Source organism: Chrysemys picta, chromosome 10, assembly GCF_011386835.1.
Source record: "Chrysemys picta bellii isolate R12L10 chromosome 10, ASM1138683v2, whole genome shotgun sequence".
Classification (NCBI taxonomy): domain Eukaryota; kingdom Metazoa; phylum Chordata; order Testudines; family Emydidae; genus Chrysemys; species Chrysemys picta.
Genome location: NC_088800.1, coordinates 58,434,565 through 58,447,690, shown reverse-complemented (window position 1 = coordinate 58,447,690; position 13,126 = coordinate 58,434,565). Strand labels below are relative to the sequence as shown.

The 13,126-nt window shown below is 48.9% G+C and overlaps 1 protein-coding gene across 2 annotated transcripts in view; it reads right to left on the bottom strand.

Moving 5' to 3' along the window:
• SEC14L5 (SEC14 like lipid binding 5) overlaps positions 1–13,126 on the bottom strand; it is a 55,776-nt gene that overhangs the window by 28,787 nt on the left and 13,863 nt on the right. For both annotated transcript variants that reach the window (XM_005295258.5, XM_005295259.5), the window contains exons 3-4: positions 1,073–1,222; positions 803–934 (exon numbers count right to left, since the gene is read on the bottom strand). In XM_005295258.5, coding sequence (XP_005295315.2) covers positions 803–934; positions 1,073–1,222 — 282 coding nt within the window. The remainder of the gene's footprint in view (positions 1–802; positions 935–1,072; positions 1,223–13,126) is intronic.

Sequence of the window (13,126 nt, the reverse complement as noted above, 5' to 3'; positions counted from 1 at the left end):
GCAGGTAAGTAACATGATCTGGACTTTTGTTTAGAAAACATGGTGAGGTATCCGATTGCTTCCAGAAATAGATGACACTATTTTTAATGGTGATTGAACCCCTGTGGCCCAGAAGCACTGATATGGTACACACACTCGACAAATGGAACACGCTGGGTGACATCTTCTCAGGCCACAGATAAGTAGCACAAGAGCTTTATCTAAATGATCGACACAGGAGCAATCTGGAAGTCCTGGGGACAGAAAGAGCATGACAGGGAAGCCAGGAACTGCGCTCATTTGGGAGCAGCATGAGAATTCAGCTGCCACAACTGCCTGCCCTACCCACCACCTCAACTTCCCATCACAATAAGTACTCGGGGCTCCTCCCTAAACTGCTAGAATCATGCCAAGGCCAAACCCCGACATTGGCCAGACATCCCTCTTAACTCTAATTCTAAACCCAGAGAACTATGGGAACACTTTATACCAAATCTAGAGCCCCACCTGCCTCTCCTTGCTCTCTGATCTCACCCCAGGACCTAATACTCCAGCCAAGGCAAGGTAACTCCTTCCCCGCAGATAAGCTAGCTGCTGAGCACCTTTGGGAGTCCCTTCAGGTATCCATCAAAATGGAGCCCCCAATCCAGGTCAACAGGCTTCCAAGTCACATTGGATTACGGCTCAGCATCCACACTCTTCGGAGCACCCTCCCCTGGCTGTTAGCCCAAGGCGGAAGGCTTCCGCCATGGTCACTCAGCTGCTCTGGCTCACCACATGGTCAAGAGGAAAAGGAAGGCTGCTTGGGAAGAGAGGTACTTACCGAGTAGCTACACGTCTCAAGGACAACAACACGATTGGCAAAGGTCTCGTTGTGAGCCTCAATGAGGAGTGTTCGCTCCTTCCAGTTTACGGTGTTTTTCTGTATGAAAAAGACATACTCTACCCCAGCGATCTGAGAAGGAAGGAAGAACAAAGCCATACAGGACGTTAGGAGATGTGGGAGCAGAGCAGTCACCACGGCTCCAGCCTCTACTGCCCAAAGCAGCAGACACAAGGAAGCCTGGACACACTATGTACATTAGGCTCTCACCTTCTTCAGCAGCCGCGGAGCGTCCACATTCAGCTTGCAACTCCGTTCGACAATATGAACAGCTCCATCATCACTCTTGGATTCCTGAAGGATCTCACTGCCCAGGAAGACAGGGATCTCTGGGCACATGGGAAAGCGCTTCTCATAAGCCTAGGAGATGCAATGAAGAATAAGGCTACACCTACACTGGAAGTGCTGCAGCTGTGCCGCCCTAGTGCTGTAATGTAGACACTTACTACAGCGACAGAAGGGGCTCTTCTGTCGCTAGTCCACCTCTCCAAGATGTACTAGCTAAGTCAGAGTCAACATCAGGCCTAATCATAAAATATCAGAGTTGGAAGGGACCTCAGGAGTTCATCTAGTCCAATCCCCTGCTCAAAGCAGGACCAATTCTCAACTAAATCATCCCAGCCAGGGCTTTGTCAAGCCTGACCTTAAAAGCCTCTAAGGAAGGAGTTTCCACCACCTCCCTAGGTAACCCAGTCCAGTGCTTCACCACTTGCCTAGTGAAAAAGTTTTTCCTAATATCCAACCTAGACCTCCCCACTGCAACTTGAGACCATTATTCCTTGTCCTTAGCTTTAGACCAGCTAAACTACATCTCTCAGGGGAGTGATACCTAACTTTGTAGTGTAGACCAGCCCTGAGCCTCAGCCACCGGGCCATTCACAAAGACCTCTGCTGACAGGCCACAGAGCTACAAAATCCCCTTCATCTCAGAAAAGAGGAGCTAATGCAGAGGGTTAAGTTATAGCGCGGTGCACAACTGCACACCAATCTTTACTAAAGCAGGGATTAGTTAATCCCTAGGAAGGTTGTGGAATCTGTCATGGGAGGTTTGAGAACAGGATGACAAACACCTGTCAGGGATAGTCTAGATCAGTGGTCCCCAGACTGTGGGGCACAACCCTATAGGGGGGCACAGAGGAACATTCGCGGGGGGGAGTGCAGCAGGCCCTGGGGGTGGGAGAGACCTGTGGCCAGGTCCACTCTGCCCTCAGTTCCACCCTTTGCTCCACACCCGAGTCAGCTCTGGCCCCAGCCACAGCTCCACTCCTCCCATTGCTCTGCCCCCAGCTACAGCTCTGCCCTCAGTCCCTCTCCATCTCTAGCCCCAGCTCCTCCGTCAGCCCAAGCTCTTCTGCGGAGGGAGCTATGGCTGTGCAGTAATGGAGGGGAGGGGTGCCGACAGTTTCCATTATTGGTAAGGGTGTGGGGGAAGAAGAGCACAACAGGAACTTCATGTTAGCTAGCGGGGTCCCTCCAGGTTATGTTGTAATGTGAGGTATCTGGGAGCCAGGTGATTTTATTGTGGGTTGTGGAATGGTGTTCCATCTCTGGAGACCAGAGCTACAATCCTATCAGGTCAGAAGTAAGACAATTACATAAATTTCCATCTTCTCTCAACCCTCCTTCCTCCCTCTTCCCAATTTTGGGCATGTCCCAGAAGTATTACCTGACTGAACAGCATTCTCAAGAGGCCAGAACCGGAATAGCTGCAAGTCAGAATTGAAGTGCCTTAGCAGAGCTGTGCATGGCCCCAGGAACACAATAGCAGGGGATAAAGATTGAAGTGTTTGTGTGATACTTGTACTACATTAGCACTAAAAGTAGTGCTAGAAAGGACCTCAAGAGGTCATCTAGTCCACCCGCCCATCCTTCAGCTGAGGCAGGACCAGGTAAACCTTGACCGTCCCTGACAAGTGTTTGTCCAACCTGTTCTTAAAAAACCTCCAACGATTGGGATTCTACAACCTCCCTTGGAAGCCTAGTCCACAGCTTAACTAACTTTTTATAGCAGTGGTCCCTAAACTTTTCACATCACGCCCCCCCCTTATCCCAGTCTGCATGGCCCCCCTCTGGAGCTGGGGGCAGGGCTGTGGCTTAGGGGGTGTTTGGACAGGGGTAAGCCACAGCTGGGGGCAGGTCTGGGGGTGGGGGTGGGAGTGGGACTGCAGCCTGGAGCCAAGGCTGGGACTGGGAGCAGAGCCACAGCCAGGGGCCACGGCTGAGGCTGGGGGCGGGACTGGAGCCAGGACCAGGACTGGGGGCAGAGTGGAGCTGGGCTGCTAATACACCCCAGAATGCTATTATCCTTTTTTCTTTGCAACTGCATCACACTGTAGACTCTCATTCAACTTGTGATCCACTGTAAACCCCAGGTCCTCTTCAGCAGTACTCCCACCTACCCACTTATTCACCATTTGTACGTATGCTTTAGATTTTACCTTCCTAAGTGTAATACTTTGCACTTGTATTTATTGAATTTCATCTTGCTCTGTAAATCTTTAATGCTAGTTTATCAGAAAGGCTCTCCCCAGCTAGGGGCAGGTGTCAAGAACTAGCTGCTGTTCTTCCTTAGTCTGTCTTTATCTTAAGCCAAATGCCTTCAGCAAAACACAAGGGATCCACATATTCTGTAGGACTTTGCAGGGGTTTAAAACTTGCCATGTGACTGCAGCACAAAGGACCCCTGAACTGCAGCCGATAGCTAGCGCAGGTCCAGTTCACGTTCATCTGCCTTGAGCCTGTAGACTTGCCTGGCTGAAGCCTTATCTAAGGCAAGGCTAAACTTTTGACTTCTCTGTCGAGCTAGCTCAGGGGTTCTCAAAACTGGGGGTCAGGACTCCTCAGGGGGTCACAAGGTTTAGGTTATTACCTGGGGAGTCCTGAGCTGTCAGCCTCCACCCCAAGCCCTGCTTTGCCTGCAGCATTTATAATGGTGTTAAATATATTTTAAAGTGTTTTTAATTTATAAGTGGGGGGTCACACTCAGGGGCTTGCTATGTGAAAGGGGTCACTAATACAAAAGCTTGAGAACCACTGAGCTAGCTGCTGAAGAGTTGTAGGGCAATGTGTGACTTCAGCAAACAGAACCACATGGGTTGGGGAGCAGACAGGTAGGGCTGACACCTCTCAGGGGGGAGTGTGGAAGATGGGCCTGGTGATACTCAAATGGACAATATTTGTAATTTGCAGCCAGGCTTTTGAACCATTCCAGTGCCAGCGTCGGACAGCGCACCGTGTGTCCTTGCCAGCACTTGGGTCACTTTCTAGCTACTGTACCGGTTTCTGACACCCTGTGGCCATGCTCTTAGTCTGGGAAGGTGTGAAGTCATAATTGGGTTTTTGGTGTCTTTGTGGGAGTGTTAACAGCATGTGTAATAAATTATACAAGTCAGAAATGATGAGGGCAGGTGCCAAGTAATACTGCACGCTGGTGGCCTAAGGGGTAGCTTGCAGCTTTCATTAGCCCAGTGTTAAGAATCTGATGCCAAGGAATGGCTGGGCTGAACTGCCTGAAGTAACTCTTGCCTAAATGCTCCAGGAAAAAACATGTTTTGGGGTTGTTGTTATTTTCCTCCAGGGGAGGAGAGCGTGAAAACAGTGATCTTGGGACAGTGAAGGTCATGAATTTGGAGGAGGGTGTGGGAAGCAGGGAATGTTAACCCCATCCTCCTCTTCTGGAAGAAAGATTGGTACGCTGACAATTGCAGGTTTCAGAGAGCAGGTAATTAGGGAATCCATGCCTAACTCTCTGACCCTAGAACAAAGTGCAGTGTGGGAACCAGCTACCTGGGAGCATCCTTTGGCATTGTCTGACAGTCGTGAATATTCCTGTGAGGCTTGAAAACCTGTAGCAAATCAAGCTGCTTGAACAATAAGGTGCCTTTGGCCAAGGAGCCAGTTTATCCTGTGAGTGAGATTAGACCATTGGTGATTAGCCAATCGCTCCGGGAAGCTTTAATTTTTCTTAAAACATCCTCTCCTCAAAAGAGGATGGCCTTAATGGGAGGCCTTACAGACCTGGGGAGATCTGCAGAGACGAATACATGACTTGGGGACATGACTTGATGAACATGCTAATAACAGGCAGAGGGTGAGTTAAGGATGTGAGCTCTAAAGGCCAGAATTCCACCCAGGGTAGTCTCTCTTCCTATTCTGGATATTTGAGCTTGCTGACCGCCTGAAATCGATGCCATTCCATTCAGAGATCTAAGAGCAGGGGAGCTGGAATGTGTCCTCAGAAGCCTGTGCTATTTTAAGGGCGGGTGCTATTCCCAGCAGCAGGCCACACAAGCCTGGGTGGTGGGAAGTCAGCCTCCCATACGCTGGGGATGTACACACTGCTTTGGTAATTGGCAGCCCCCACACAGGCTGCGTTGTGCACATAATGACATCTGAGATGATCTCATTTATGGTCGTGTTATCTCCTTTCTGTGGTTGGTTGGCTGAAGGGACTTGCACTTCTGTGTGACACAAGAGAGTCTTCCAAGTCCATCATATTTGCCATATACTGACTGGGAGCTCCTGGCAACTTAACCCAGTAGCCCACGTATAGCCGAGTCCAGCCTCCATTTGCACCAAAAGCAAAGAAGTCTGAAAGGATCCATGAGACTGCTGCAAGAAAGAACCCTTTCCACCGTCCTCAGTTTGTCTGCCCTAGGGACCTCTACACTGGAGTTGTAAGCCCTTTGTACAGTACATGCTCCTGTTTAGTTATTTTTTATTTACAGCTGCATCCACCATCATACTAGGCACTTTCCATAAAACCTCAAGAAGGATGATCCGCTCTCCAAGGAGCTTGTAGGACAGACAAGTAGAGAGAAGTTAGGAGAAGGAGAACTTGAATGCATGTCAGCTTGATTCACAGTAAGAGGCATGGCAGTGGGGTATTAGGAGGTACTCAAACATGGACAAAATTGGGGAGAGGCCTTGCAGATAAACTTGGGATAGGGGTGGCCCATGCATAGGAGGCAAGACCTGGAGGTGATGGCATGCTTCACATGCCAGTAGTAAAACTTGACATGATTAGATGTTTGTAATGGAGCTAGATTTGGAGGGGGAGGGGGGGAAATGGGTTTTGCATTGTGTATTATTCCATTCTCTTCACTTAACGCCTTTCAGCAGAGGATCTCCAAGTGCTTCACAGAACTGATTAGGAATAGAAAAAGTTTTAAAAAAGTAAAAACTTCATAAATTTTAAACTTTCCTCTGTAGTGTTGGTAATGCAAACTGCAGCACTGGGCTAGTGCAGGACTGGGTGCAGAGGAGGAAGTGAAACTGACTAGTTTAGCTTCACTGTCCAAAGGAAGTAAAAGTCGAGGAAACAACCTGCATTGCTAGGGAATGTGTACAGTAATGCACAGCATTTGCCTAAATTGAGAGATTGGAGCAGGCCTTCCTTTATTTCTCAGTTTTACATCTACTCCTGGAAGTCAGTCCTGGTGTCTCAATCCTGACTGCCCAGGCTGGGTTACCCTACTACCTCCTAAGAGGGGAGTTAGAGTAGTAACTAAACCAGTGCTTCCAGCAAAGAGCCCAGACCAGCAGAGGGAGAGCACAGGGAACACAAGTCACATAGTAACAACAGGAGGAAGCAAGAGACTGCAAAACATTGCCCAGTGCCAGTTTCTTTCTAGGAAAGGCCCCTGAACATGTGCTTTCTTTCAGGTACCAGGATTACAAACACCTTCCCAGCACATCTATTGGGATGAAGCATTAGTTCACTCAAAGGGACACTATCAACTTAGGTCACTGTATAAATCAACATGTCACTAACTATGTTACCAATACAGATTGTTGGAACTGATCTTAAGATATTCAGTGTACTTTTCACTCCTGATGCGGTTTATTTTTGGTACTCCACATAGCAGGGATCTCCTTCAGGGCCTATATGCTACACATATTGCTGCTCTGTCAACTCCTAAAATAATGAAATAAGACTAGTCAATTTCATTTTGTTTATAGGCCAAATTTCTAGGCAGTGTTGCTTACAGGATCTCATACACTAGTACATTATGCAATGCTGCAGGAGAGCAGTTCTCTGCCTAGCTGTTTCCTTGGGAAGGTCAAAGCCAATGCAACATTTTGCTTGGGCCAGAGGTTTGGTAAAAAGCTAGCTTTCACAAAGTCTAAAGATCAAGTCAAATTTGGCCTAAATACTGCCTCTTTAGTAAGAAAAAGTTGGTTTATGGCTATGAAATCCAAAAATGTAAAACATCTTAAAGCAAAGGAGACACATTGCTTCTTTATGTAATGGGGGAGGGATAGCTCAGTGGTTTGAGCATTGGCCTGCTAAACCCAGGGTTGTGAGTTCAATCCTTGAGGGGGCCACTTAGGGATCTGGGGCAAAATCAGTACTTGGTCCTGCTAGTGAAGGCAGGGGGCTGGACTCGATGACCTTTCAAGGTCCCTTCCAGTTCTAGGAGATGGGATATCTCCATTAATTTATAATTTATTTAATTCAAGCACAGATCTGGTACCAGGAGTCCACTCTGCAACCTAGAGTAAAAACCACTACTGCTGCGCCTCCTCCTTCCCACGATGGAATACATTACTCCAGTAACAACAAGCTTAGAAACAGCAGCCACTGACTAATGAGTCACTGCTAATGAGTCACTCCTTCCTGTTAGGAGCAGGCACACAGCCCCTATGGAGTAACTAAGAGAACAGCCCAAACACACATCCTAAATAAGCTTTATCTCCTGGTTTGAGGAAGGATTCCTCTTCTACATGTCAACCTTAAGCTCTCTGCTAATCTTCTCTACACACCAACAGCAACTCTAAAAATACAGCAGGTCATGGCAGCTGCCTGCAGGTCACGTGGAGGAGACCTTGGAGAGCTGCGCCTCAGTGCTCTGGTTGGCCCCATAAAGCACTATTGACCATTCTGGTACCCCTTTCATCACTGCAAAGGGGTACAGGGCTGCGCTGCTAACAGATGCCAGGTATGAGGCTGAGCTTTCACCCTCAGCAGCTAGACCCACCAGCACATTTCTCCTCCAACAGGCAGCAATCACAACCCCAAAAGGGGAAAGAAGGAGTTTTGACATTAAGCAGCAGTTGCCACTCCTCACCCCCCCCCCCCCCCCAAATCACTCCATGGAGGTTAAGATGCAGAACAGAAAACAGCACAGCCAAATTGAACCTGAACGGGACTTAACATTACCAACCATAGTATTAGAACAAGCTAATCTGCCTGCATTTTCCCTTCCAACTCCTTGCTGCAGTAATTCTTCCCTGAGTTTTTCCAAGGAAAAAGCCCCTTGGAGTCATGGCTCTGCAGGCACTGAACTAGTCAAGAGCTATGTTCCTTTTGGGTCTGTCGGTAATCCAACATGATTCAAGTGCCGAACAGAATCAAATGCATACAGCAATGAGTGATTTAGTCATCCTGTCCCCCCTCCTTCCAGAGTGACCCACTTGGGACAAATACTGAGCAAAGCATCACTCACCTCCAGTTTTCACTTCCCACAAATCCTCCAGCCTGAACCTGCCAAGTCTCTACACCAGAATCCAGGCCACATACCGTGGAACTGCCTCTTCCAGCTACAATCACGTTCCAAGGCTGACTTCTTACCAGATCAGGAGAAAATCCCAGAGCAACTGATCTGAACAGCTGCAGCAGCTGCCTGGGCAACTCCAACCACTGAATACACCCGATTAGCCAAGTACTAATCTCACCATAACAGTTAGCAAAAGGATCTTTCCTTATGCCGCACACAGACCCCTTACCCTGGAAAGAGGCGTCTACAATGGTAGTTAATTCAGGCCTAATCTGTTCTATGGCCTTGTCTACTTCAGAGGTTATAGCTCCAGCTTTCGCACTGTTATACCATCAACACAGCTCCACTGGTGGTAGCAACTGCGACAGAACCGGTGCAGGCAACTCATCAGTGGCCACCAATGTTCCAAGCAGCGTAGGGTTAGGCAACTCTGTGCTTAGCACACTTGTGGCTGACTGGAGTCCTGTCTAGCACTACCATCAGCAGAGCTGCAGCAACAGTGGGAAATATAAGCACAAATCCTAACATGCACACCTGGCCTAAGAACTGCCACGCTTTTGGAACAAAATTGGGACAACCATCTGACTGGATACAACCAATATGGCTGAGTTACGCCCACACAGCAGCTTTCCTCACAAACCAGTCACGTGTCAGCCATGGTTGTAGGTCCACACTGCCAAGTGTGTATCGGTGCACTACAGCATGATCTGTTCTGCTATCCCAGACCAGCTCAGCATACAACACACACAGAATAACACCAGCAGCACATGGAGCAATGTGCCCTGTGACGTCCCATAGCACATAGCCAGAGGAAGGGAGTGGTCAGCCTGGTTCCATAAGCACCGTTAAGGGGTCCACCAAATAGTGTTATGAACTGGTTATAGTCCCAGACCTAGAGACAGGGTTAGCTCCCACTGCTACTAACAGAGGATTAGCCATGTTTACAGCCAGCCATACCACAACAGATTACAAACTCAGGTCAAGTTATAGTGCTGGGAGAACCTCAGGGGACCCTGAGAGTGAAAGTGCCACACGAGAAAGACATTTTTCTCCAGTAAAGGAAATTACACCCTCTAAAAACCTCATGCTCCCTCTGAAAGGGAGTGGTGTAAGGAAGGGGAATGCCCCCTAAACTACTGTGTTCCTATCCCTCCTCTCCCAGCCTCCATAGCCTCCCCCAAATCCTTCCCCCTTTCATAGGATAAAGGACTAGAGAAAAGGTGCATGTGACTCAATACAATTCCCCACATCTCATCTACCCCCTCTTCAGGATAGACGATGCATTCCTGCCCACCCTCTGCCCTCCAGTATGCCCCAGAGAATGGGAGCACATGCCCAGGGCATCTGATCTTTACACAACTCCTCCTGCTTCTCCTCTGGGGGTTTTCATAACCCATCAGGCAAGTGACCTAGAAACAGATTATACAACAGATGTGCCTCAGGAGTCCTGACTTGGATATTTCTGTCCGTAACAGCACAGACGCCTAAGCACCAAAGCAGAGCAAGCAATAAAACACCTCACCAGCGTAACTCTGCTGTACATGTGCAGACATTTCAGCCCAGACCCTGCTGAGTCCTGAGTGGTTCCTGCATGCTCCGGTGAGGCAGCACTCAGAATTAGGTTATATAGCCTCATACTGTACCAGAATATCCTTGAGGGGAACATTATCCTCTCGGCTCATGAAAGGAAACTGAAGGGGATTATACAGTAAGTCAGCACAGTGTTGCGTAACAATTCCCAGGACAGCAGCTCTGGCTTTCTCCCCATGCCAGTCACTTCTCTAAGACTAGAGAGAGGCTTCACAAATTCCCTGTTAGTACACATTACTGCTGAAGTGACTGGTTTGGACCTTGCATGTTAGGAGCCAGCTCCTTCAGCAGGCTGGGTAAAACGAGGTGAGGCACCCACCTTCTCGCTTGTTCTCCGCCTGCATTGCCTCTAGAGCCCCCTGCCTACCCAGGCAGCCATTTGTGAATGAGAGCTGGCAGTTGGGCTCAGAGGAATTGGGCCTGCTTACATCTGCCAAATGTTGCTCCAGAGTGGTTCTGTGGCTCCCACAGTGGGGCTGTCTGGAGACAGTGGCATAAAAGAGAGCTGCTGTTTTAGAAACAGGCCCAAGCGCACAGATCAAGATGGGAGAAAATGGAGGACAAATCACTGCACGCAGAACCCAGTTAGGGGGCCTAGCAAGCGCATGAAGGCTCGTCCACATCAGAAAAATTACCTTGCATTACAAAATAACCTGGAGGGGCCCTGCTAGCTAACATGATGTTAAGCACTCAGCGTAGACAGAGACCGCTATGTTTAGTGTCGTGCGAATGGGCTGTGAACAGTAGGGTTCACCTTAGGGCCAACTGAGACCAGCTGACACCACATCAAAACACAACGTGTCCCTTCCTATGCTGAGTCACATTTACCATTGTGCAAGTTACCATGACTCCTCAAGCTTGTGTTCTAGCTCAATGCAATCCTCCAGTGCAGAGGAGCCTTAGAGAGAGAGGGTCTGTGTTGGGAGAATGGGGGGGGGGGGAGAAGAGGGGAGTGAAGGTATGATGTCAAGTTTGGAGCTGAAAAGCTCCAAAGCAGCATCCCCCCCAGAGGAGAGGAGGGGTGTTGCATTTCTCTTTAGTAGCCACTTCTAGCTGGTGTGGGGAAGAGATTTTGACTGACTCTAGAAAAAGCTGTGACCCTCCCTCATGGAACAAACTGCCTAGGGAGGTGGTGGAAGCTCTTTCACTGGAGGTTTTCAAAAAGAGGCTGGACAGCCATCTCTCTTGGATGGTTTAGCCACAACAAATCCTGCATCTTGGCAGGACGTTAAACAAGATGACCCTTGCGGTCCCTTCTAACCCGATGGTTCTATGGCTCAGACGTTGTGTCAACCATCATCCAAGGCTCGAAGAGAGTGGACTTTAGCCAGCAGTCCTTTCTGTGTCTGCTTAAGTCAGGCCAGCACTTAGGGAGACCCTGTGTGGTGACACATGGCAGCTCAGGCTCTATGGGTTAGTCTAGGAGACCAACAAGGGCCATATGTGTGTCCAGCAAACAGAATAAAGAATCTTCATGATATTCATCATAAGAGAACCCTGCCTCTTGTCTACCCAAGGGTAACACAAGAGAAAACATGGGTGGGGTTGGGGGTGGAGGGAAGGTGCAGAGGAGTCAGGACTCCACCAGGGGAAAAACCCCTCCAAAAACACGCAAAGCAGTTATGGAGATAGGTGAGAGCTTTCTGTGACTGAGCAAATACTTCCGCTCCAGCCCAGAGATCCACTGGACTCCAGAGCTATAAACACTTATCTAGTGTTAGCGCCTTCTGGACGGGAGCCAATGATCTGCCTCATTCCTTCAGACTCAGTGAAAGGAACAATTCAGTTAATTCCAGCTGGTTATTACAATGCATCCACAACTGGGCGACACAGCAGACCTTCCAGGACCACGACATGCGCTGTAGCTGGATGCTGCTAATCCTGGAAATCACCGACCTGCCCCATCTCCCATCTGACAGGAAACACCATTCCAGTCAGGCTATTCTGCTACAGTATTCGCCTTCATTTGCTATCTAAATACAAACCTACCGAAGGTCCCCTTGATGCCAACAGGCAGAGGACACAGAGGGTGCAGCACCTAAGGTTGTACAGGGATCCCCTGCGTTGGATATCTGCATAGCAGTTCTCTCATTCTGCTCTTTGGTGGTCTCCACCGACAGCCAGTAGCCCACTGCTCGTCATAACCATTGTGAAACGTATGTATGGATAATATTGAAGGAGTTAAGAGGAGAAAATGATGCTCTTAAGGTCTTGGCGTTAAGGCAGGTCCCCAGCAGGTGACATAGCTTGGAGATGTTCCCTTCAGGCAGGAGGAGGTAAGTGATGCACAAATGGCCAGACAGGGAGATGGGTATTATATGTCTATTTGCATACTGAGCCAGGTACACAAGCACAGACTGCAAAAAAAAAACCAACAGTGTAAAAAACTGCAGGGGCTATTCTGTGTATGAATAAAGATAAAGGGCTGGGCTGGCATATCCTGGAGTACATAGAGATACACAGAATCCTTCACCGAGGAGGCAAACTGACAGTGTGCAGGTCTCATGAGAGAAGGGTCGCAGCTAGCTGGCTGCTACTTGACTCTCTGAGCTTTGTTAAACTAACACTGGATTTCACTATAGAGAGATGTAAGTCCTGAGAGTTAAGCAGAGCAGTGATCTGAGATGGACCTGGTATGCTGGGGTGTACTGCTCCTTGTGGTATGCACAGTTTTGCTGCTCCCAGAGTGCCCAGGGGTTAGACACTCCAGGGAGAAGCTCGGAGGGCGTGAATGTGCCTGTTGCTAACCTGGAGGGGGGGGGTAGTGGGTGCCTCCCAACCCTGGTTACCCCCAGGAAGCATTACACAGGTCAAGACATGATCAACCATCAGGATATGTTGGCCTCTGCAAATGACCCTTCAGCAGTGGGGCCAGAAGCCACACTCTACTGAGGAACGATTGCTAGTTGGACAAATTTCCCATGTCCCACTTTGGGGAAAGTCTGGTATCTTGGAGAAGGAAGGTAGTGAAGCAAAGCGCCCAGGGGCAGCCAGGCTCTTGGGGAGAGGAGCAGAGCAGGCCAGATGTACCATTGGACACATACAGACCAGTGAAAAGTTTGATCCACGTTATTACAAATAAAATGCAGGGAAGTGCACATGCATCGCACCCTTGTGCAAGACAGGACAGTTTCAGCCAGTCATTTCCAGAAGCTGCAGTGGGAATTCAGGTAGG